Genomic DNA, 21072 nt, shown 5'->3' with positions numbered 1-21072 from the left:
ATGGTGCAATCTCGGCTTACTACAACCTCCACCTTCCAGTTTCAAGCTATTCTCCTGCCTCAGCCTCCTGAGTAGCTAGGATTACAGGCATCTGTCACCATGCCTGGCTAATTTTTGTATTTTTAGTAGAGACGGGGTTTCACCAGGTTGGCCAGGTTGGTCTCGAACTCCTGACCTCATGATCCACCTGCCTCGGCCTCCCAAAGTGCTGGGATATCAGGCATGAGCCACCGCACCCAGCAGTTCTTTTAGTTTTTTTTTTTTGTCCATGAGGCATTTTATTTGTAAATATATGTATCACATCCCTAGAAAAAGAATCCCAGGATTTTCCCTCCTGTGTTTTCATCTTGCTTCTTCATGGTCCATGATGCCAGCTGAGGTTGTCAATACAATGAAACCAAACTGGCGGGACGGAAGCAGATTATTCTGCCATTTTTCTAGATCTTTGAGTTGCACATCAAATCTGGGGCTGATCACACCACACTTGTTTAGCCTGCCTGTGAGGTTCACAACAATTTTCCCAGCTCTGTGATCATCAATGATTTCAAATTCGCCAATGTAACCATGCTTCATCATCACAGTGATAAACCAGACGATGACTTTGGAGCACGGCCTAATAAGCACCTGGCGTTTGCCTCTCTTTTCGGCAGTGTTGATGCTCTTGAGAGCATCAGCCAGGACATTCATGCGCACCATTGTGGCGGCACCAAAAGATGGCGGAAAGAGCTCTTTTAGTTTTTAAAGCAGTCTCATTTCAATTATTATTGACTTCTTCATTTTGAAATTTCAAGTAATATTTGGTTCAAAGCTTTCCTCCTCTCACCAGAGCAGGCTGGACTTATGGCTCTGGTGACCTGGAATTGGGAATGGGGGTGTGGGATGTAGGACATAGGTCTTCTTGTCACATCCCATTCTGTATTTCCAGTTATTACTTGTGGTACTCAGAATTCTAAGAATGACTCCCAATGACCTTGCCCATGGATGATCCCCTCCCTTTTAAGTGTGGGAATCTGTGAATATGATGAGCTTTACTCCCAGGGTTCTGTTACATTACATGGCAAAAGGGAGATGATCTGTGTTAGCCTCAACAAATCAATGAGCCCTTAAAGTCAGAGTTTTTTCTGGCTAGTAGCAGGAGAGTAAGTCAGAAGTTCAAAGCACAAGGGTGACTGAACACCCCGTTGCTGGTGCTGGCTTGAAGATGGAGGGGAATATGTGCCAAGGAATTCAGGAAGGTTTTAGGAGCTGAGAGCGGTCCTCACTGCCAGCAAGAAAAAGGGGACTACCATCCTACAACCACAAGGAACTGAATTTGGCCAACAATTTGAATGACCTAGAAAGCAGGTTCTTCCCTGGATCCTCTAGCTAAGAGCACAAGCTGGCCCACCTTGATTTAGGCTTTATGAGATCTGGAACAGAGGAACCAGGTGAGCCTATCTGGATTTCTGATATATGGACTGTGAGCTAATAATTTGTGTTGCTTTAAGCTACTACATTTGTGGTAATTTGTTACACAGCAATAGAAAACCACCCGTGACTCCTGCCATCCCAATACCAGTTTGGGTGGCAAGGAGGAAGGAGAGGAAAATTACATTTCTTTACATAATTGCCCTTCAAAATTTGTTGCCCTTTTATTAGCAGGACATAACCATGGTTCATTATATGAACAACCTCAACTAGATGATGGGGACCATTTCTGTCCCTTTCTGTTGGTTGTCCCAGTTTCTCTGATTATTACCAATTGGCCATCAGCTCCCTCCATCTGGCAGGTGTCCAAATGATATTTCTTCAAAAAGACCTGTGGCATGCTCCTGGTAGGAAGTTGAGCAGGGGTATATGAATGAAGCTCAACTTTTTTCTCCCTAGTCCAGCACATTCTACCAATAGATATCCTATGTCTTTTGCTTCCAGGGTTCTATTACCCAGGTAGTGGCCATCTTAGGACTTACCAGCAGAACTGCTTTTACTCCTTCCATCTTTTCCGGGAACCACTTAATCTGGGGGAAACTCCAGTAACCTTTCCACCCCAAAGAGTGGGGGATGCTGCTTAACCTCACTACCTTTCTTCAGCCAGCTGAGTGGCTCTGCAACTTTCAGACACAATAATCACATATCTCAGATTTAGGTCAGCTGGGAGATTGTAAACTCTTTGTTCCACTAAAAGATGACTTCTATTGTTCCTGGTCCTTTCTTAAAACTCTTAATGGTGGTGCACACCTGCAATTCCAGCACTTTAGGAGGCCGAGGCGGGTGGATCACCTGAGGTCAGAAGTTCGCAACCAGCCTGACTAACATGGTGAAACCCCGTCTCTACTAAATACAAACAAATTAGCCAGTCATGGTTGTACATGCCTGTAATTCGAGCTAGTTGGGAGGCTGAGACAGGAGAATCGCTTGTACCTGGGAGGCGGAGGTTGCAGTGAGCCAAGATCGCACCATTGCACTCCAGCCTGGGCAATAAGAGCAAAACTTAGTCTCAAAAAAAAGGCTGGGATGCAGTGGTTCACGCCTGTAATCCTAGCACTTTGGGAGGCTGAGGTGGGCAGATCACGAGGTCAGGAGCTCCAGACCATCCTGGCTAGCATGGTGAAACCCTGTCTCTACTAAAATACAAAAAATTAGGCATGGTGGCGTGCGCCTGCCTGTAGTCCCAGCTACTCAGGAGGCTGAGGCAGGGGAATTGCTTGAACATGGGAAGTGGAGGTTGCAGTGAGCTGAGATTGCACCACTGCACTCCAGCCTGGAGACAGAGTAAGACTCCCTCTCAAAATAAACAAAAATTCTCAACGGTGAAAGTTATCAAACCAGTTCACCCTGTATTGCCCCTGTGGGAACCAGAGTCTCAGGCCAAGAATTGGGCCTTATTTGAACTTAGCTTTAGAGAACTGAGTGTTCTTAACAGGGCAATATTCCTACTAAAATCTCTGAAATACTTGTTACCTTCTAAGAGCAGGAACTCAATTATACCCCCATATCATCATGTAATAGTTTATCTGTTACAAATTTAATTCACAAATGTCAAAAAAAAAAAAAGAGATCCATTGTAACTAAATAGAATTGTATCTGAGTAAAACAAGGAAGGTCAATATTAGAAAATCTATCAATATAATCTTACCACATAGGCAGATTAAAGGAGAAAAGCCACATGGTCATTTCTAGCTGCATAAAAAAGAAGTATATAAAACTGAACACTCATTGATATTTTTTTAAACCTCAAAAAACCAGGAAAAGAAGGAAAATTTTATGTAATAAAGAGAATCTACCTATAATTTACAGCAAACATCACATTTTAAAAGCATTTTTACTAATGTCATGAATAAGATGAGGTTGCCCACTATCACTGCTACTCTTTCATAAAGAAAGAATTGTTCAATTGAGAGGGGAGGCCCCCCTCGCCTGCTTCTATTTCACCTCCTACCTCCCCACTTCCAGATGGGAAGGAGGGTGAAAAAGGAAAATAAAAAAAATACCAAAGAGCTGGGAAAATCACTCCCTTTTTAGTTCCCAGCATCTCTGCTATCTGTTAACCTTGAAAGAGCTGCAAATGAATGCTATCCCTGCTGGCTGGGGCCCAGCACTGGGTCATGCCCACAGGTCTCCATGGACCAGGCTCCCTCCTGGAAACACCTCTGCCAACAAATGGCTTGTTGCTTTTGTCTTGTCTCTGTAAGCCCCCTCCCCTGCCAGTTCCCCCTCACACTGCATATGAATTAGCAAATCAATGAAGCCAAAAGATTTTGAGGTTGGACATTCAGCAGATGGACAATGATATAGTTGCGCCTCCCCTTTCCCTTTAGCGTTGTAAGCCTAAGACCTCCAGAAGCTTGGCGAATGAGGCTGTAGCCCCCCACAGCTCCTAGCTGAATAAAAACCACTTCCTTCCTCAGTTCAGTGTTCAAGAGGTTTGTTCCTCGCTGCTCCTGCTTCATAATGGTTGTAAGAAAATGAAAAATAGGTATAAGAAAAGAAGAGACAAGTTGGTGATTTTGCAAATAATATTATCTACACAGAAAATCCAAGAGCATCTACTGAAAAAGTAATAGTACTGTATAACAAAACAAAATGCAGCCTGTAATCCCAGCACTTTGGGAGGCTGAAGTGGGTGGATCACTTGAGGTCAGGAGTTTGAGACCAGCCTGGCCAACATGGTGAAACCCTGTCTCTACTAAAAATACAAAAATTAGCCAGTCGTGCTGGCGGGCACCTGTAATCCCAGCCACGTGGGAGGCTCTAGGCAGGAGAATCCCTTGAACCAGGGAGGCAGACCACTGCAGTGAGCCGAGATTGTGCCACTGTACTCCTGCCTGGATGACAGAGTGAGACTCCGTATCAAAAACAAACAAACAAACAAAAAAGCAGTATTGCTAGCTTTAAGATCAAAACACAAAAATGAGTAATTGTTTCATATACCAGCAATAATTGAATAGAAAATAAAATTTTAAAAGGAAGGTATAATTTAAAAACAGCAATGAAACTTCTAAAACACGAAAAAAGCTAGCCCAACATACAAAGGTTTAAGGAAGAAACAATAAAGCATTATTAAAGGATGTTAAGAGAGACCTAAAAAAATGGAGTGATATCATGTTCTTATCTTGGAAGAATACATACTGAAAAGAAGTCAGATTAGTCTGTCAATCCAATGCAATGCAAAGCAAAATCCCAAGAGGATTCTTTTTGTGACTTAGACAAATTGGTTCTAAAAGTAACATCCAAGAAGGGCCAAAACAATAAGGAGATCTGAAAAAAATAAGGAGAGCTTTCCTTATTACATATTAAAACTTACTATAAGGTTTACTATTCTATTTACTATAAGGTTTACTATTCTATTTACTATAAGGCTTACTATTCTGTTGCCTAGCAAGTTCTTTTAGAGGTGTATGCAGCCTCCTGTCCTGGTTGTTTATGGATTCATATATTTACAGTGAATATATAAAACACAGATGCAGTGGACAGGCATCAAATTGATCATTATCAAGAGAAGGGAGGGGAATGGGATAAAGAATAACAGTGAAATTTCAATTTTCTAAGCAATGTTTCATTTAAAAAATATATTTAGGCCAGGAGTAGTGGCTCATACCTGTAATCCCAGCATTTTGGGATGCCAAGGCAGGTGGATTGCTTGAGGTCAGGAGTTCAAGAGCAGCCTGGCCAACTTGGTAAACTCCTGCCTCTACTAAAAATTCTAAAAATTAGCCAGGCAAGGTGGCGCAATCTTGGCTCACTACACTCCAGCCTGAGTGACAGAGCAAGACTCTGTTTCAAAAATAAATAAAAAATTAAAAAATAATATTTGGGCTGGGTTCAATGGCTCACATCTGTAATCCCAACACTTTTGGGAGGCTGAGGCAGGCGGGTCATCTGAGGTCAGGAGTTCAAGCAGCCTGGCCAACATGGTGAAACCCTATCTCTACTAAAAATAAAAAATTAGCCTGGTGTGGTGGTGCATGTCTGTAATCCCAGCTACTCGAGAGGCTGAGGCAGGAGAATCGTTTGATCCCAGGAGGTGGAGGGATAAGGCTGCAGTGAGCCGAGATCACATCACTGCACTCCAGCCTGGGTGATGGAGTGAAAAATCTGTCTCCAAAAAAATACAAAATAAAAAAATTTGATACAGAAATTATAAATGTGAATTCTGGGTAGTGGTTTCTTTTTTTTTTTTCCCAGAGCAGAAGAACTTGAGGTGGTTTCTTTTGTTGAATTATTAACTTCTCTGTGAATGTTTCTGCATGTTTCAGGTAGAATTAAACAAAAGTTGATTAAATTGCTTTTTTTTTTTTTTTTTTGAGTCGGAGTTTCGCTCTTGTTACCCAGGCTGGAGTGCAATGGTGCGATCTCAGCTCACCGCAACGTCCGCCTCCTGGGTTCAGGCAATTCTCCTGCTTCAGCCTCCTGAGTAGCTGGGATTACAGGCACGTGCCACCATGCCCAGCTAATTTTTTTTTGTATTTTCAGTAGAGACGGGGTTTCACCATGTTGACCAGGATGATCTCAATCTCTTGACCTCATGATCCACCCGCCTCAGCCTCCCAAAGTGCTGAGATTACAGGCTTGAGCCACCGTGCCCGGCCTGATTAATTTTCAAAATAAAAACAAAAAGTCTTTATATTCACTATTTGCTGCTGGGATTTTGCTTTTTATTTTTTACTTTTTTACTTTCCAAGACAGAGTCTTGCTCTGTTGCCCAGGATTGAGTGCAGTGGCACCATCTCAGCTCACTGCAACATCCACTTCCAGGTTCAAGTGATTCTTCTGCCTGAGCCTCCCAAGTAGCTGAGATTACAGGCTTGCATCATCACACTTGGCTAATTTTTGTATTTTTAGCAGGAACAGGGTTTCACATGCTGGTCTCAAACTCCTGACCTTCAGTGATCTGCCCATCTCAGCCTCCCAACGCATGGATTACAGGCATGAACCACTGCACCCAGCCTGGATTTTGCTTTAACACTATTCAGTTCCAGATGTTTGGAAAGACATAGAGAATTTGAACTACTTCTGTAATTTTAGATAGTCTCATAAATATTGTGAAACTCAGCATTCTAAACATGGTTTCTGAGCTAAATGTTGTTTAGTTTTCACCATGCTTTAAAGACTGGTTGTGGCCAGGTATGGTGGCTCATGCCTATAATCCCAGCACTTTGGGAGGCTGAGGTGGGCGAATCACTTGAGGCCAGGAGTTTGAGACTAGCCTGGCCAACATGGAAAAACCCCATCTCTACTAAAAATACAAAAATTAGCCAGGTGTGGTAGCACAAGCCTGTAATCCCAGTTACTCGGGAGGCTGAGGCCGGAGAATTGCTTGAACCTAGGAGGTGGAGGCTGTAGTGAGCCAAGATCATGCCACTGCACTGCAACCTGGGTGACAGAGACATGGCAGACAACTAGAAGGCACTGACGAGGCAGCCACACCATCTCTTCTTGCCAGCATTTATCTTTGCTGTTTGAAGCCTTTTGACCCATCAGGACCCAGAGGCTGTCTGAGCTCATTACTAGGCTGCCTGCTGTCTTTGGGTTGGAAGATCCTGGTTGGCCTGAAGGGAAGATCAGAAGAACACCTGTTGAAGATGGGTTTCTCCTGCTCCTCCTCGCCCGACACTGCCCAGGATCCTGGTCTTGGCCTCCCGCCCTGCCAGCGACTTGACTGAAAGGGCGAGCCTGCTGACAGAGTTGGGGCTGCTGACCACAACGTTGCTGGTGGGTCTCTTGAGGATGAGAACCTGTGGAGGGGGTTCCGCAGGAAAACTACAGTCCTGAATCCTAATGGGCACTTTGGGAAGAGATTTGGCTTTCCTGCTGTCTTTCTGTGTGATCTTCAGTTTTTTTTCAGAGGTCTATTTCCCTGCTGTCTGCTGCCTCCTCCCAGCTCTCAGCGACCTCCTCATATTCTGTCTCACTTGCTGCTTTCCAGATCGCTTGCTTTCTTATTCTGCATTTTCTTTGACTTTTGCTGTATTCAATATTATTACTTGATTCTGGTTTTTTAGACATCACTATATGGCCCTTGGCTTTCTGGTCATTCCTCTAATTCTTTTGCTGTTTCAAGCTCTGTTCCAAGCCTAAGCTTTTTACCAATGAATTCTGTTCTGTGATACATCATCTAAAACTAACTCAACTTTTCATTCCCCCCAGACTTTTTTGATCAGCAGTATTTTCAACTTCTTGTGGGAAGTAGAAAACTTCCTTTTTAAAGTTTCCTTTCTTGTTAAAGAATAAGTGTGCTAATAACTTTAAGCCCTATCCTATGTAGCTGTTAGACATGCCGTGCTTACAGGCACGTAGTACATTCTATGTCCTTGTACTTTAACCAAGATATCTGTGCTGGACGTGCTCACAGGCATGACCCAGCTCTCCACTGCTTTTACCTGTTTAAAAAAGTTTTAAGTCGTTAGTTAGCCAATTGGGTTTTAGTTTAAAGGTCTGGCTCCAGCCAACGGGGGTCAGACATAGCAGTAGGGATGACCCCAAATGCCTAGGGGATAAATTTGTGTTTTCCTTCGTTCATTGCACTCTTGTGGCACAGTGGCTAGCAAGGGCACCCTTCCTGCAGTCCAGGAAGTACAACATTCTTTGAGATCCTTTGCTAATTTTTCTTTGTGGGACCAAGCATCTATTTCCAACAACACTGAATCATCATGCAGTGGCAGTGCTGGCACACACAGTTTTGAATACCAGGTTCTTGAGTGAACCCTTTTTGCTTCTCTCTCTCCCCCCCCACCCCTGCTTCTTCTCCCTTCTGCCTTCATTTCTGCCCCTTCTTTTCTGGTTACATTAGAAAAGATCTAATCTTATCAGTTCTGCCTTTTGTTTCTGCTCTAATAATTCCGTCAAGATAATTTTTTCAAAGCACAAGGCCAATGAGAAGGGGGAAATTTGGTCCAGAAGGCAGCTGGCCTGACTATTCTGAGATTGAATCAGTTCTTCGTGGTCCTGTTAAAATACATTTTGAAGCAAATCACCTGTTCTTATACTCCTAATGTCTACTCTGTTCAAAGCCCAAATTTCCTTGCTTGGCATTTAAGGAGATTCCAAGTTCTTAAAACTTGTTCTTGACTTTAATGCAAGTCAAACTTATTTACTGTATCTCAAACAGTCATTTTATATTTTCTTTTCTGCATTTTGTGATCATTTTCTTGTGCCTGGAATACTCTCTGGTTTTATTTAAGTCTCACCATCTTTCAAGACACAAAATACGTGTGATCTCTGAGGCCTTTGTGAACTGCTCCCAGCATTCACTAAGCAATTCATTCTGTCTCTGAAATTTTATAGCACAAACCCATTCACTTGATATTTAACAAATACCAACTTCTAGCAATCTTTTCATGCTTACATTTTCTCACTGCTTGAGATTTTTCTTGACACTCAGTGTCAAGCACTGAGTCTCACAATCAGAAACCCCACTGCATTTGATCTGGTAAAGACAACATCTTTTTAAAAGACATATTAAATCCTTTAAGTTGGCCGGGCATGGTGGCTCACGCCTGTAATCCCAGCACTTTGGGAGGCTGAGGCAGGTGGATCACGAGGTCAAGAGATCGAGACCATCCTGGTCAACATGATGAAACCCCGTCTCTACTGAAAATACAAAAAATTAGCTGGGCATGGTGGCGCGTGCCTGTAATCCCAGACACTTGGGAGGCTGAGGCAGGAGAATTGCCTGAACCCAGGAGGCGGAGGTTGCCGTGAGCCGAGATCGTGCCATTGCACTCCAGCCTGGGTAACAAGAGTGAAACTCCGCCTCAAAAAAAAAAAAAAAAAAATCCTTTAAGCTAATCATATTGGCAATGAACTTAAATCAACTGAGTGACCACTGTGTTTAAGGAAGATTCCTTTTTAGTACGCTGGGGAATGGGAAAAGGGAAGGATGTAACTTTATAAAAAAAAGGTCCTTGTTCACAAGGAGCTAATAGCTTACTGGGCAGAGAAGAAAGGTGTTCCTTCTTTGCAATGGCTGTGTTTTTGGGTTTAGCTGACTCAATTCTTTATGTCCTCAATTTATGAGACAAAATCAAACATTTTTGCCACACCTCTGTGGGCAAGTAGGTGAGTCAGAATGAGTGTATAATATATAAATATATATTTTAATGGCCGGGCGCAGAGGCTCACACCTGTAATCTTAGCACTTTGGGAGGCCGAGGTAGGTGGATCACCTGAGGTCAGGAGTTCAAGACCAGCCTGGCCATCATGGTGAAACCCCATCTTAAAAAAGAAATTTTTTTTAAATATATATTTTAATGATAATAAAGGTGTAGATTTAACAAACCCAAACTTTTTTTTTTTTTTTGAGAGTCTCGCTCTGTCGCCCAGGCTGGAGTGCAGAGGCACGATCTCGGCTCACTGCAGCCTCCACCTCCAGGGTTCACGCGATTCTCCTGCCTCAGCCTCTTGAGTAGCTGTGGCTACAGGCTTGCGCCACCACGCCCGGCTAATTTTTGTATTTTTAGTAGAGACGGGGTTTCACTATGTTGGCCAGGCTGATATCGAACTCCTTACCTCAGGTGATTCCCCCGCCTTGGTTTCCCAAAGTGATGGAATTACAGGCATGAGTCACCAAGCCCGGCCAAACCCAAACATTCTAAAAGCGCAGAGTAACCGCTCCCCTCCCCACCAAGGGTAACCAGCATCTTTGTTCTCCATCCAGAACAGCTGTATGCACCGGTGTATAAGCCTGCCTTAAGTGTTATTTTTAATCTTTTTTTAAAAACGGTCCTTAAAATAACTTGTGTACAACTCCAGCGGCTGGCGGAGTGGGCTTAATTTATTTAACAGTTGTTGATTTTGGTTTCTCTTTGGTAACAGCTACACAGAGATCCGCATTTGTCGCAGTTTCCACCACGGGCGGGATGTGTAAACACAAGAAATACAAAAATAGCGCAACGGCTAAAGGAGTGTCCCAGCACGGCGCGCCAAACCAGGCGGGAACCGCGTAGGGCCGAGTCCTACCCGCCTGGATCGCGGCCAAGACCCCCGCCCCGCCTCAAAGCCCACCGCGCCCGGCGGGTGTGGGGGGGAACGATTTTCCCGGCTCCACCTTCCCGGAGGCGGTGCGGCGGAGCCCAGGACCCAATGGGAAGAGGCGGGGCCAGGCGCGTGCACGCGCACAAATGCCCGGATGCTCCGCGACGCGCGGCGCGCTTCCCTTGGGCGGTAGGGGGCGCGCATCGAGTCACCCCGGTGAGCTTGGCTGCTTGTAGGGCTTGTGCGGCCTTGTGTGTTGGCAAGATGGAGCAAGAAGCCGAGCCCGAGGGGCGGCCCCGACCCCTCTGACCGAGATCCTGTTGCTTTCGGCGCCAGGACACCCGTCCCTCCTAGGATTAAGTGCGTTGGAGCGCCCAGTGCCTGGGCCCCGAGAGTAGAATGGTTCCCGAGGCCCAGGGCGTCGTGCTTCCGCGCGCCCTGTGAAGGAAACTGGGGACCCTCGAGGGACCCCGACTTTAACCGCGAAAACCCCGGATGGTGTGAAGCAGGTACCGGCCCGCCAGCGAGCGGTCACTTCTGGGTCTGGGCTGTGACGGTTTTCCCTCCATTGCTGGTTCCCAGCCTCTGCCCTATCGCAGCCTTTGTGCCATTCGTGGCAGGGGGCTCGGGGCTCGGGGCACGTGGCTTTGCGCAGGTTTTGTTGGACCGAGGCAAGGCTGTCGCCGCCGGGAAGGAGGGCGGGGTTTCGGCCGGCTTTCGCGGCAGGGGGCGGGTTCGGGGGGGGGGTCTCCACGAGAGTCCGGGGTAAAGGTCGCGTGGGCGGGGGACTGTGTGGCCACCTCTGAGTGGGGGTCTGGATGATCGCAGGTGCCTCTCCTGTCGCCAATGTGAACGCGGCGCGGAGTCTGGGCGGGCTTGGGCCGGTTCCGTGGGCAGGTTGACTCAGCTTTTCCTTTTGAGCTGGTCAAGTTCAGACACGTTCCGAAACTGCAGTAAAAGGAGCTAAGCCCTGACTTGTCTCCAGCTGGGACTATTTAAACCATGGATTTTCCCAGCTGTGTTCAGTGGCTGTTGGAGGGTGGACCTGTGGGCGCGGACGCCTACTACTTTTTCTCTACCGATCCAGGTAAGCACTGACTTCCTTGTAGCTTTAGTTTTAACAAAGGCGTTTATGCCCTTTATATATGATGTATTTTTCACAGATGTTTCATGATTTCCAGTTTTCATCGTGTCTTTTTTTTCTCCTTGTAGGCAAATGTGCAATACCAACATGTCTGTACCTACTGATGGTGCTGTAACCACCTCACAGATTCCAGCTTCGGAACAAGAGACCCTGGTTGGTATTTTTGTCTGGTGTAACTTTAAGAATAATTTATGAGGTGATCAACTAAATTTCATATACCTCAATTGTAGCATGGCTCTGTAAATGAAATTGTATGTGCATAGCTTAAAGTGTGCTACCTCGGACATAACTGCGTGGAGTTAAAAAGTGTTAAAAATTGGTCAGTATTTTATTAGTCCTTTGCCACATGGGCTTTAAAAATTAGTTCCATTACATTCTTAAGTGTGGTTGCTGAAGTTATATTTGTTATGTGATCCATTTTTTTCCTTTTTGACTTTCCAGTAAATTTTTAAAAAATGGATTCTAAAAGTCACAAAAATTATTCATGCTTGTAAAGATTTTAGTCATTAGAGAAATTTTAAAGTAAAACCTGAAAATTCCAGCCTTTTTCTTCATGTTCCCTTTTAGATTTTTTTCTATGTGCATACCCACATATATTTACATTTGAATTTAAATCTGTTATTTTCATGTTTGTTGTACTAACAAGATAAAACTATAGGTGTTTTATGACTTACATCCTTGTCAATAAATACCGTTTACATAATTCTTTTAAATGGCTGCATAGTATTCCATAGCATGAGTATACTATGTTTAAAATGCCTTTACTGATAGCTTTTTAAAAATTGCCTCCTGTTTTTGGGTATTACAGATAGTGTTGCTTTGTACATGAGTTCTGTGTGACTATTTCTATAAGAAAGATTTTGTGGAATTATAAGTTGGGCGAGGTGACTCATGTTGTAATCCCAGCACTTTGGGAGGCCATGGTGGGCTGACCTGAGGTCGGGAGTTGAAGACTAGCCTGGCCAACATGGTGAAACCCCGTCTCTACTAAAAATACAAAAATTAGGCCGGGCACGGTGGCTCACGCCTGTAATCCCAGCACTTTGGGAGGCTGAGGCAGGTGGATCATGAGGTCAAGAGATCGAGATCATCTTGGTCAACATGGTGAGACCCCGTCTCTACTAAAAATACAAAAAATTAGCTGGGCATGGTGGTGCGTGCCTGTAATCCCAGCTACTCGGGAGGCTGAGGCAGGAGAATTGCCTGAACCCAGGAGGCGGAGGTTGCGGTGAGCCGAGATTGCGCCATTGCACTCCAGCTGGGTAACAAGAGCGAAACTCCGTCTCAAAAAAAAAAAATAATACAAAAATTAGTTGGGCATGGTGGCACTCGCCTGTAATCCCAGCTGCTGGGGAGGCTGAGGCAAAATCGCTTTAACCTGGGAGGTGGATACACCATCTGTATGAAAAGCTGAAAATATTTACAGTCTGGCTCTTTACAGGAAAAGATTGACCCTGATTTAGTTGGCAGGCTCCTTGAATACAGGTCATATATCTTATTTGTAATTTTTTTTTTTTTTTTGGCAGTACCTATATTGAGTGCATAGCAGAAGCTCAATAATGTCAAGCAGATATTTGAAATGCAGACCAACTAAGAGGCAGCATGATATAGTAGGAAGAAAATGCTGAGTTGTAGTAGTCTCAACTGTCACCCAGACTGGAGTACAGTGGTGTGATCTCAGCTCACTGCAACCTCCACCTCCTGGGTTCAAGTGATTCTCCTGCCTCAGCCCCCCGAGTAGCTGGGACTACAGGCGAATGCCACCGCCATGCTTGGCTAATTTTTTTTTTGTATTTTTAGTAGAGATGGGGTTTCACCTTGTTTGCCAGGGTGGTCTTGATCTCCTGACCTCGTGATCTGCCCACCTCATCCTCCCAAAGTGCTGGGATTACAGGGGTGAGGCACCAGCCTCATTCTCTTCTTAATTACCCTTGTCAGCTTGGGTTGGTTGAGTTCTCTAGCCTTCAGGAGCCTAATCTTTAGAAAGAGATGATTTAACAGGATCTACTCTATAAAGATTTTTTCTTTTCTCTTGGATTCTCTAAGTTAGCTTGCAGTAAGCTCATTGGATCAGTACAGTAAGCTCATTCAATCTCAATAATTATTTATGGTTGTTTGTAAGGCAGTAAGCAGGTGATATAAATAGCTGAAGGAAAAAATAATCTTTGCTGTCTTGATACTTGATGATTCCATGTGATATTTGTATAATAATTAGATTCTCCCCAGCATTTTTCCAAACCCCCTTTATTGAACTTGATGGATATGTTTGTTGCAGGGCCTATAGTTCTGGAATAGTTTTGGAAGTATAATAGCAGCTCTTTTCTCTTTATAGGTTAGACCAAAGCCATTGCTTTTGAAGTTACTAAAGTCTGTTGGTGCACAAAAAGACACTTATACTATGAAAGAGGTAAGCTGAATCAAGAGATAAGTAGTATCTTTACTAGTTACATATAGCCATACTTAAAGCTTTCAAGACATGGGGAGAAATTTGCCATATAGAAGGATTTTTCATTAAGCAGCAACATTTAATTTTGTGGTCATTTGGACTATATTTTAAAGCTAAAAATTCTAATTATACATGAGTTTCATTTCTCAGCTGGAAACTCAGTGATAAAAGGAAGCCCTATAGGGGTATTTGACCATTTTATACTGTGAACCCTTTGGTAGACTGGTAAAGTCTTCTCAGACTGGTAACTCCCTCTCAGAATCATGTTTTTAAATGTATGAAATAAAACGTATAGGATTACAAAGGAAACATATTAAAATACGGTTACCAAAATAGTAAACTAGTTTGTGATATATGTGCTTTTGTTATTAACACAATAAATACTAAGATTTAGAAGCAGATGTAATAAATATAATAATTATTATTTTTTTTTGAGTCAGAGTCTCACTCTGTCACCCAAGGTGGTGTGCAGTGGCATGATTTTGGCTCACTGCGACCTCTACCTCCTAGATTCAAGCAATTCTCCTGCCTTACCTACCCAAGGAGCTGGGATCATAGGTGCCTGCCACCACACCTGGCTAATTTTTTGTACTTTTAGTAGAGACGGGGTTTCACCATGTTGGCCATGCTGGTCTTGAACTTCTAGCCTCAGGTGATCCACCTGCCTTGGCCTCCCAAAATGCTAGGATTACAGACGTGAGCCACCATACCTGGCCAGTGAATATAATTTTGATATAGTCAGAAATATAAGTGATATTTTGAAATGTTTGTCATAAGCACAGTATGATATGAAAACACCTGTGATTTTTGTTAGTGATGAAATCACAGGTATTAATACTGTTGTGATTTGTTGCCTACATTTGTAATCTAAGGGAAAGCTAAATTTTAGTTAGAAGTTTGTGAAAATAATGATAGAATTTTTTTTTCCCATCCAAATTAATGGACCCCCTGAATTCTATCCAAGGACTTCTTGGGCATCCCTGGATCCCAGGTTAAGAAGTTCTGCATTGGAGATTCATGAGTACAGTATACTGATCTTTCTGGGATAGAGATGAGCTGGTTCGTGACCATATGTTCTCTTGAATGGATACAGCATTTTAGTGCATTCTCTAGCTTTAAATTTGTGCACAGAGCATGATTTTCAGTGAGAGATTGAGCGCCCTTAGGCAAAATTTCAGTGTGATTGAAATATGCCCATGCTCCATCTCTCCCACTTAGTTTATGGGACTCAGATTACTTGAAACATTAAAGTTTCATTCTTACAATAGTATAGTGGGACAGGAAGAGCTTCCATATCCTTTTCCCCTCCAGCTACACTTTTATAAACTTCCTTAAGGAATGTTTGGTAGAAAAAATCTAGGTTCTCTTCCTTTTTCCTTTCCCACTGCCAGACAACAATCTGTCCAATCCACAGTCACATAGAAATATTCCTTAAAGGTTGATGCCTGCTTGGCCAGTTAAATCCAAAGACAGTGCTTGTAGGGAAGTGCCAGGCTAAATGGTATTTTTTAGGGCTAATTTGGGATCAGCCTTATTATCATTGTATAATCAGTTAAGGAAACAAAAACGTATGGATTTAGCAATAGATGGAAATGAGAAAATTGGTCAAGGCCCTCATAAAGACTTAGAATGCTATGCTAGACTATGTACCAGTATGTTTATGTTGTCTGATGTAGTTCTCAGTTATAGGATCTTTGTTCTGGGGCACATGGGAAAGTAGTGAAAGCCAGTATGGGTAGTAAAAAGAGCATCGGACTTAGAGTCAGAAGATCTGGGGCCAGTTTTGTCATATCTTTTCTTTTTTTTTTTTTTTTTTGGCGACAGTGTCTCACTCTATTGCCCAGGCTAGATTACAGTGTCATGATCACTGCTCACTGCAACCTGGACTTCCTGGGCCCAGGTGATCCTCTCACCTCAGTGTCTAAAATAGCTAGGAATACAGTCTTGTACCACCATGCCCGGCTAATTTGTGTGTGTGTGTGTGTGTGTGTATTTTTTTTTTCTTTTTTTGGTAGAGATGGGGTTTCACTATGTTGCCCAGGCTGGTCTCTAACTCTTGGGCTCAAGGGATCTGCCTACCTTGGTCTCCTAAAGTGCTACATTTACGGGCATGAGCCACTGTGCCCAGCCCAGTTTTTCACTTCTAATACAGCAATAACAATTCTATGAAATATCAGAATGAGATAATACTTGTAAAAGTACATTGTAATCTGTAAAATACCATATGTATTTAGGTAGTTGTTAATAGGTTTATATCTGGGATCTCTTAAAGATATATTAGGTATAGATGTAATAAGATATCTTAAAGATGTATTGCCAACTTGTCTTAATGCAGCACAGGGAATATAATTTAAATTTATTAATGGTTCAAAATCATTATTTTGATTATTATAATATAGAGTAAATTGATCTTTAAGGGTTTATTTCTCACAAAATTCTCTTGTACTACTTTGTAGCTGTCATTGATTGTTTTTCTGTCTTCCTTCTATGGTGACCTCAGAGGCTACTGAGGTTTTTTTTCTTTTTGAGACGGAGTTTTGCTCTTGTCCAGGCTGGAATGCAGTGGCATTATCTCAGCTCACTGCAACCTTTGCCTCCTGGTTCAAGCCTGCCTCAGCCTCCAAGTAGCTGGGATTACAGGCGCCTGCCACCACATCTGTCTAAGTTTTGTATTTTTAATAGAGATGGGGTTTTGCCATGTTGGTCAGGCTAGTGCCAGACTCCCGACCTTGTGATCCACCTGCCTTGGCCTCCCAAAGTGCTGGGATTACAGGCATGAGCCACTGCGCCCAGCCAAAAGTAGCTTCTTTTTTTTTTTTTGAGATGCAGGAGTGCAATGGCGCAATCTCGGCTCACAGCAACCTCCGCCTCCTGGGTTCAGGCAATTCTCCTGCCTCAGTCTCCTGAGTAGCTGGGATTACAGGCACGCGCCACCGTGCCCAGCTAATTTTTTGTATTTTTAGTAGAGACGGGGTTTCACCATGTTGACCAGGATGGTCTCGATCTCTTGACCTCGTGATCCACCCGCCTCAACCTCCCAAAGTGCTGGGATTACAGGCTTGAGCCACCGCGCCCAGCCCAAGTAGCTTCTTTTAAGTAGAGAATGATGGTTGTTCTACATAGTTGTGGAAATGGTTTCTGGAAGGCTTAAATTTGAGCCTTAGATACTTTGGACATCATTTTTATTGTCACCTATCATTATGGCACTTAACCAGCAGAATTTAACTTACTCGGATGAATAGGATATTATTGACTGTATTTTAAACTAACATTTAGTTTTCTTTAATGCTCAGAAATCGTATTTCTATTTCAGGTTCTATTTTATCTTGGCCAGTATATTATGAATAAACGATTATATGATGAGAAGCAACAACATATTGTATATTGTTCAAATGATCTTCTAGGAGATTTGTTTGGTGTACCAAGCTTCTCTGTGAAAGAACACAGGTAATTCTTCAATTTAGTCCATTGTAAAAAGCCAGTTGGGCTAACATTTCAGTTCACCTCTACCCTCACTCCCTTTTGTCAGAGAAAAACTGTTAAAACATATAAAAAACATGCTGAAATATAATTTCTTAGCTCTGTGGCATATTATTTGAGAACCTGAGCTCTGGCATCTTATAAACCTGTGTTTGAAATCTAGCCCAGTCATTTACTAATTTTGTGACTAGGTAAATTAATCTCTCTAAACCTGTTTCCCCATTCATAAAATGGGGATAATTAAATATCTCATATGGAGGTTATAGCTCTTTTTATTTTGGAGACGGAGTTCTGCTCTTGTCGTCAGGCTGGAATGCAATGGCACGATCTCGGTTCACTGCAACCTCTGCCTTCCGTGTTCAAGCGATTTGGCTGCCTCAGCCTCCCGAGTAGCTGAGATTACAAGTGTGTGCCATCACGATGGCTACTTTTTGTATTTTTAGTAGTGACAGGGTTTCGCGTGTTAGCCAGGATGGTCTTGATCTCCTGACCTCATGATCTGCCTGCCCCAACCTCCCAAAGTGTTGGGATTACAGGTGTGAGCCACTGTGCCGTGCCGGGCCATTTATAGCTCTTAAGAGAGATGTTGTATTAAAAAAGCATAGTGTTTGTCACATACAAAGCATTCATATATTAGCTATAGCTATTATATATTATAAATTTTTATTCCAGTCACTTCCAGAAACAGTCTTTATACCACCAAGTTGTAAAGGCCTTAATTTAGCTTTAGTTAATTTGGAAATCATTTTCATTTTCACCTATCATTATGGCACTTAATCAGCAGAATTTAACCCAGGTAATACTTCTAGACTTAGGCCGGGCATGGTGGCTCATGCCTGTATTCCAGCACTTTGGGAGGCTGAGGCGGGTGGATCACCTGAAGTCATGAGTTTGAGACCAGCCTGACCAACATGGAAAAACCCCATCTCTACTAAAAATACAAAATTAGCCAGGCATGGTGGTGCGTGCCTGTAATCCCAGCTACTCAGGAGGCTCAGGCAGGATAATGCTTGAACCCGGGAGGCAGAAGTTGTGGTGAGACGAGATCATGCCACTGCACACTGTACTCCGACCTGGACAACAAGAGGGGAAACTCTGTCTCAAACAAAAAAAAAAGAAAAAAAAAAAAAATATATATATATATATTTTTGTCTCAAACAAACAAACAAAAAAAAAATATTATATAAAAGAATCTAGAATTCTTTTTTTTTTTTTTTTTTTTGAGAGGGAGTCTTCCTCTGTCACCCAGGCTGCAGTGCAGTGGCACGATCTCAGCTCACTGTAACCTCCACCTCCTGGGTTCCAGTGATTCTCCTGCCTCAGCCTCCCGAGTAGCTGGGATTACTGGTGCCCACCAACAGGCCCAGCTAATTTTGTATTTTGGTAGAGACGGAATTTCACCGTGTTGGTCAGGCTGGTTTCAAACTCCTGACCTCAAGTGATCCACCCGCCTCCGCCTCCCAAAGTGCTGTGATTATAGGCATGAGCAACTACGCCCGGCCTCTAGAATTATTCTTTTGGGAACTGAATATTTTTTCAGTCATTCTTACCTTACATTTGGAATTCTTTTTTTTCTCTTTTTTTGAGACAGAGTTTTGCTCTTGTTGCCCAGGCTGGAGTACAGTGGCATGATCTCAGCTCACTGCAGCCTCTGCCTCTGGGTTCAGTGATTCTCTTGCCACAACCTTCTGAGTAGCTGGGATTACAGGTGCCTGCCACCACACTCGGCTAATTTTTATATTTTTAGTAGAGATGGGGTTTCAAGCATGTTGGCCAGGCTGATCTCAAACTCCTGGCCTTAGGTGATGTGCCTGCCTCGGCCTCCCAAAGTGCTGGGATTAAACGTGTGAACCACCATGTCTGGCCTGTGTTTGGAATTATCACATTTGGTTTAGCACAGGCAATCCATGTTGAGCCTTAGCATTCATTCCATGAATAAATGGAATGAATACTTTCACCTGAAACAATTAACTCGCTTCTGCTAGTATTTAATACTCAATAGTATAGCTGAAAAGATGACAATTATATGGAATGTTATTTTATTTTTTATAAAAAAAAAACTTCCTCAGTTGAGCAGGGGATTTTAAAGCTTTAAAACAACTTCATTATCATAAACATAGTATATATTTATTATTGAACATTAGGAAATGACAGAAAGCTAAGAAAAGTAGAGAAAAAAAGGGACTAAAGTTTGTTACCAAAAGGTATTTTTACCAGTCATTTGTATATTATATGCAGTTGTGTGTTTTAACCTACTTATGAATATGTTTAATTTCACCAGCTTCTTAATTTAATGATGTAAGCATTTTTTCATTGATGCATCACTTCTGTTTAGTATCCATATATGTTGTCATTTATACTTGACCGTGGGATATATGATTTAATTTTATAAATTTGTAAAAAAACTATTGGTATATTGGTATTTTTTTATCCTATTGAATATAGAATCTTTTTCTTTTCTTTTTTTTTGAGACAGCGTCTTACTCTGTTGCCCAGGCTGCAACCTCTGCCTTCTGGGTTCAAGAGATTCTCTTGCCTCAGTCTCCTGAGTAGTTGGGATTACAGGCACATGCTACCATGCCCAGCTAATTTTTTTTTTTAAATCTTAGATTCAAGATAAAACCAGCTAATGTTTTGTATTTTTAGTAGCAATGGGGTTTCACCATGTTGGCCAGGCTGGTGTTGAACTCCTGACCTCAGGTGATCTGCCCGACATGGCCTCCAAAAGTGCTGGGATTACAAATGTGAGCCGCTGTGCCCAGTCTGAATATTGAATCTTCTGATAATGTTTGGAAGTATAATTTCCTTGGACTTGAATTCTAAATATTGAGAGACAAGAAATTGGAGAAATTACTGACTTGAAAAGGATATGAATGAGAAATATTTTGGGTTTAGTTTGCTGTACCCTTATTTCCAAGGGTGAAAAAAGATAGTTGGGATTCATATTTCTTAACATTGAGTGAGGAGCAATTTTTATGACATTCTCTTAGATTCTGAGTTTAAAAACAAAAGAAAAAGAAAAATCCACTGTGACATCAATGAATACTGGGGTAAATGAATTATCTTCCTGTTAGGACATAAACTTTATCAGGGCAGATACATTTTTGTTTCATTCTTTGTTTTCCCAGTGTCTGCTTCATAGTACCAGTGATTGGTACGTGGTAGGTGTTCAGTCTGTATTTGTTGAATGAATGAGTACTACTTTATCTGTTAATAAGTTTTAAGATCAAGAAAGGAAGTTGAAGCTTGATTAAAGTCAAGATTATAATCAATTCCTATATAATGGATTTTGTATAACTCAGTACTTTCGTTTGGCAGTTTGCTGCTAAGCGCAGAGCTAAAAACATTCCTGTTTGAAAATAAGTACATTAGGCTGGGTGCGGTGGCTCATGCCTGTAATCCCAGCACTTTGGGAGGCTGAGGCAGGCGGATCACTTGAGGCCAGGAGTTTGAGACCAGCCTGGACAACATGGTGAAACCCTGTCTCTACTAAAAATTAAAAAAAAAAATTAGCTGGGCGTGGTGGCAGGCGCCTGTAATCCCAGCTACT

The 21072-nt window shown here is 42.6% G+C and overlaps 1 protein-coding gene and 2 pseudogenes across 17 annotated transcripts in view; 1 reads left to right on the top strand and 2 right to left on the bottom strand.

Annotated features, from left to right (window-relative positions):
- Positions 1-242: 242 nt before the first annotated feature.
- Positions 243-727, bottom strand: LOC100391846 (small ribosomal subunit protein uS8 pseudogene; annotated as a pseudogene). The gene has a single exon (XR_013521767.1). The product of XR_013521767.1 is annotated as a small ribosomal subunit protein uS8 pseudogene (transcript).
- A 6095-nt stretch (positions 728-6822) lies between these two features.
- On the bottom strand, positions 6823-7637 carry LOC100392216 (SUZ RNA-binding domain-containing pseudogene; annotated as a pseudogene).
- Positions 7638-10650: 3013 nt separating this feature from the next.
- Positions 10651-21072, top strand: part of MDM2 (MDM2 proto-oncogene) — a 34443-nt gene continuing 24021 nt past the window's right edge. For 2 of the 16 annotated variants that reach the window (XM_078336101.1, XM_054238296.2), the window contains exons 1-5: positions 10651-10961; positions 11438-11539; positions 11665-11749; positions 13929-14003; positions 17356-17489. In XM_078336101.1, the coding sequence (XP_078192227.1) occupies positions 11669-11749; positions 13929-14003; positions 17356-17489 (290 nt within the window). In that variant the 5' untranslated portion in view covers positions 10651-10961; positions 11438-11539; positions 11665-11668. Of the gene's footprint in view, positions 10962-11280; positions 11540-11663; positions 11793-13911; positions 14004-17355; positions 17490-21072 lie in introns of those variants that run through there. The other 14 variants (XM_054238297.2, XM_054238295.2, XM_078336099.1 and 11 more) reach the window with 8 other exon arrangements.

Source organism: Callithrix jacchus, chromosome 9 (assembly GCF_049354715.1).
Source record: "Callithrix jacchus isolate 240 chromosome 9, calJac240_pri, whole genome shotgun sequence".
Lineage (NCBI taxonomy): Eukaryota > Metazoa > Chordata > Mammalia > Primates > Cebidae > Callithrix > Callithrix jacchus.
Note: the sequence above shows the minus strand (reverse complement) of the source record. Positions and strands in the feature narration are given on the sequence as shown.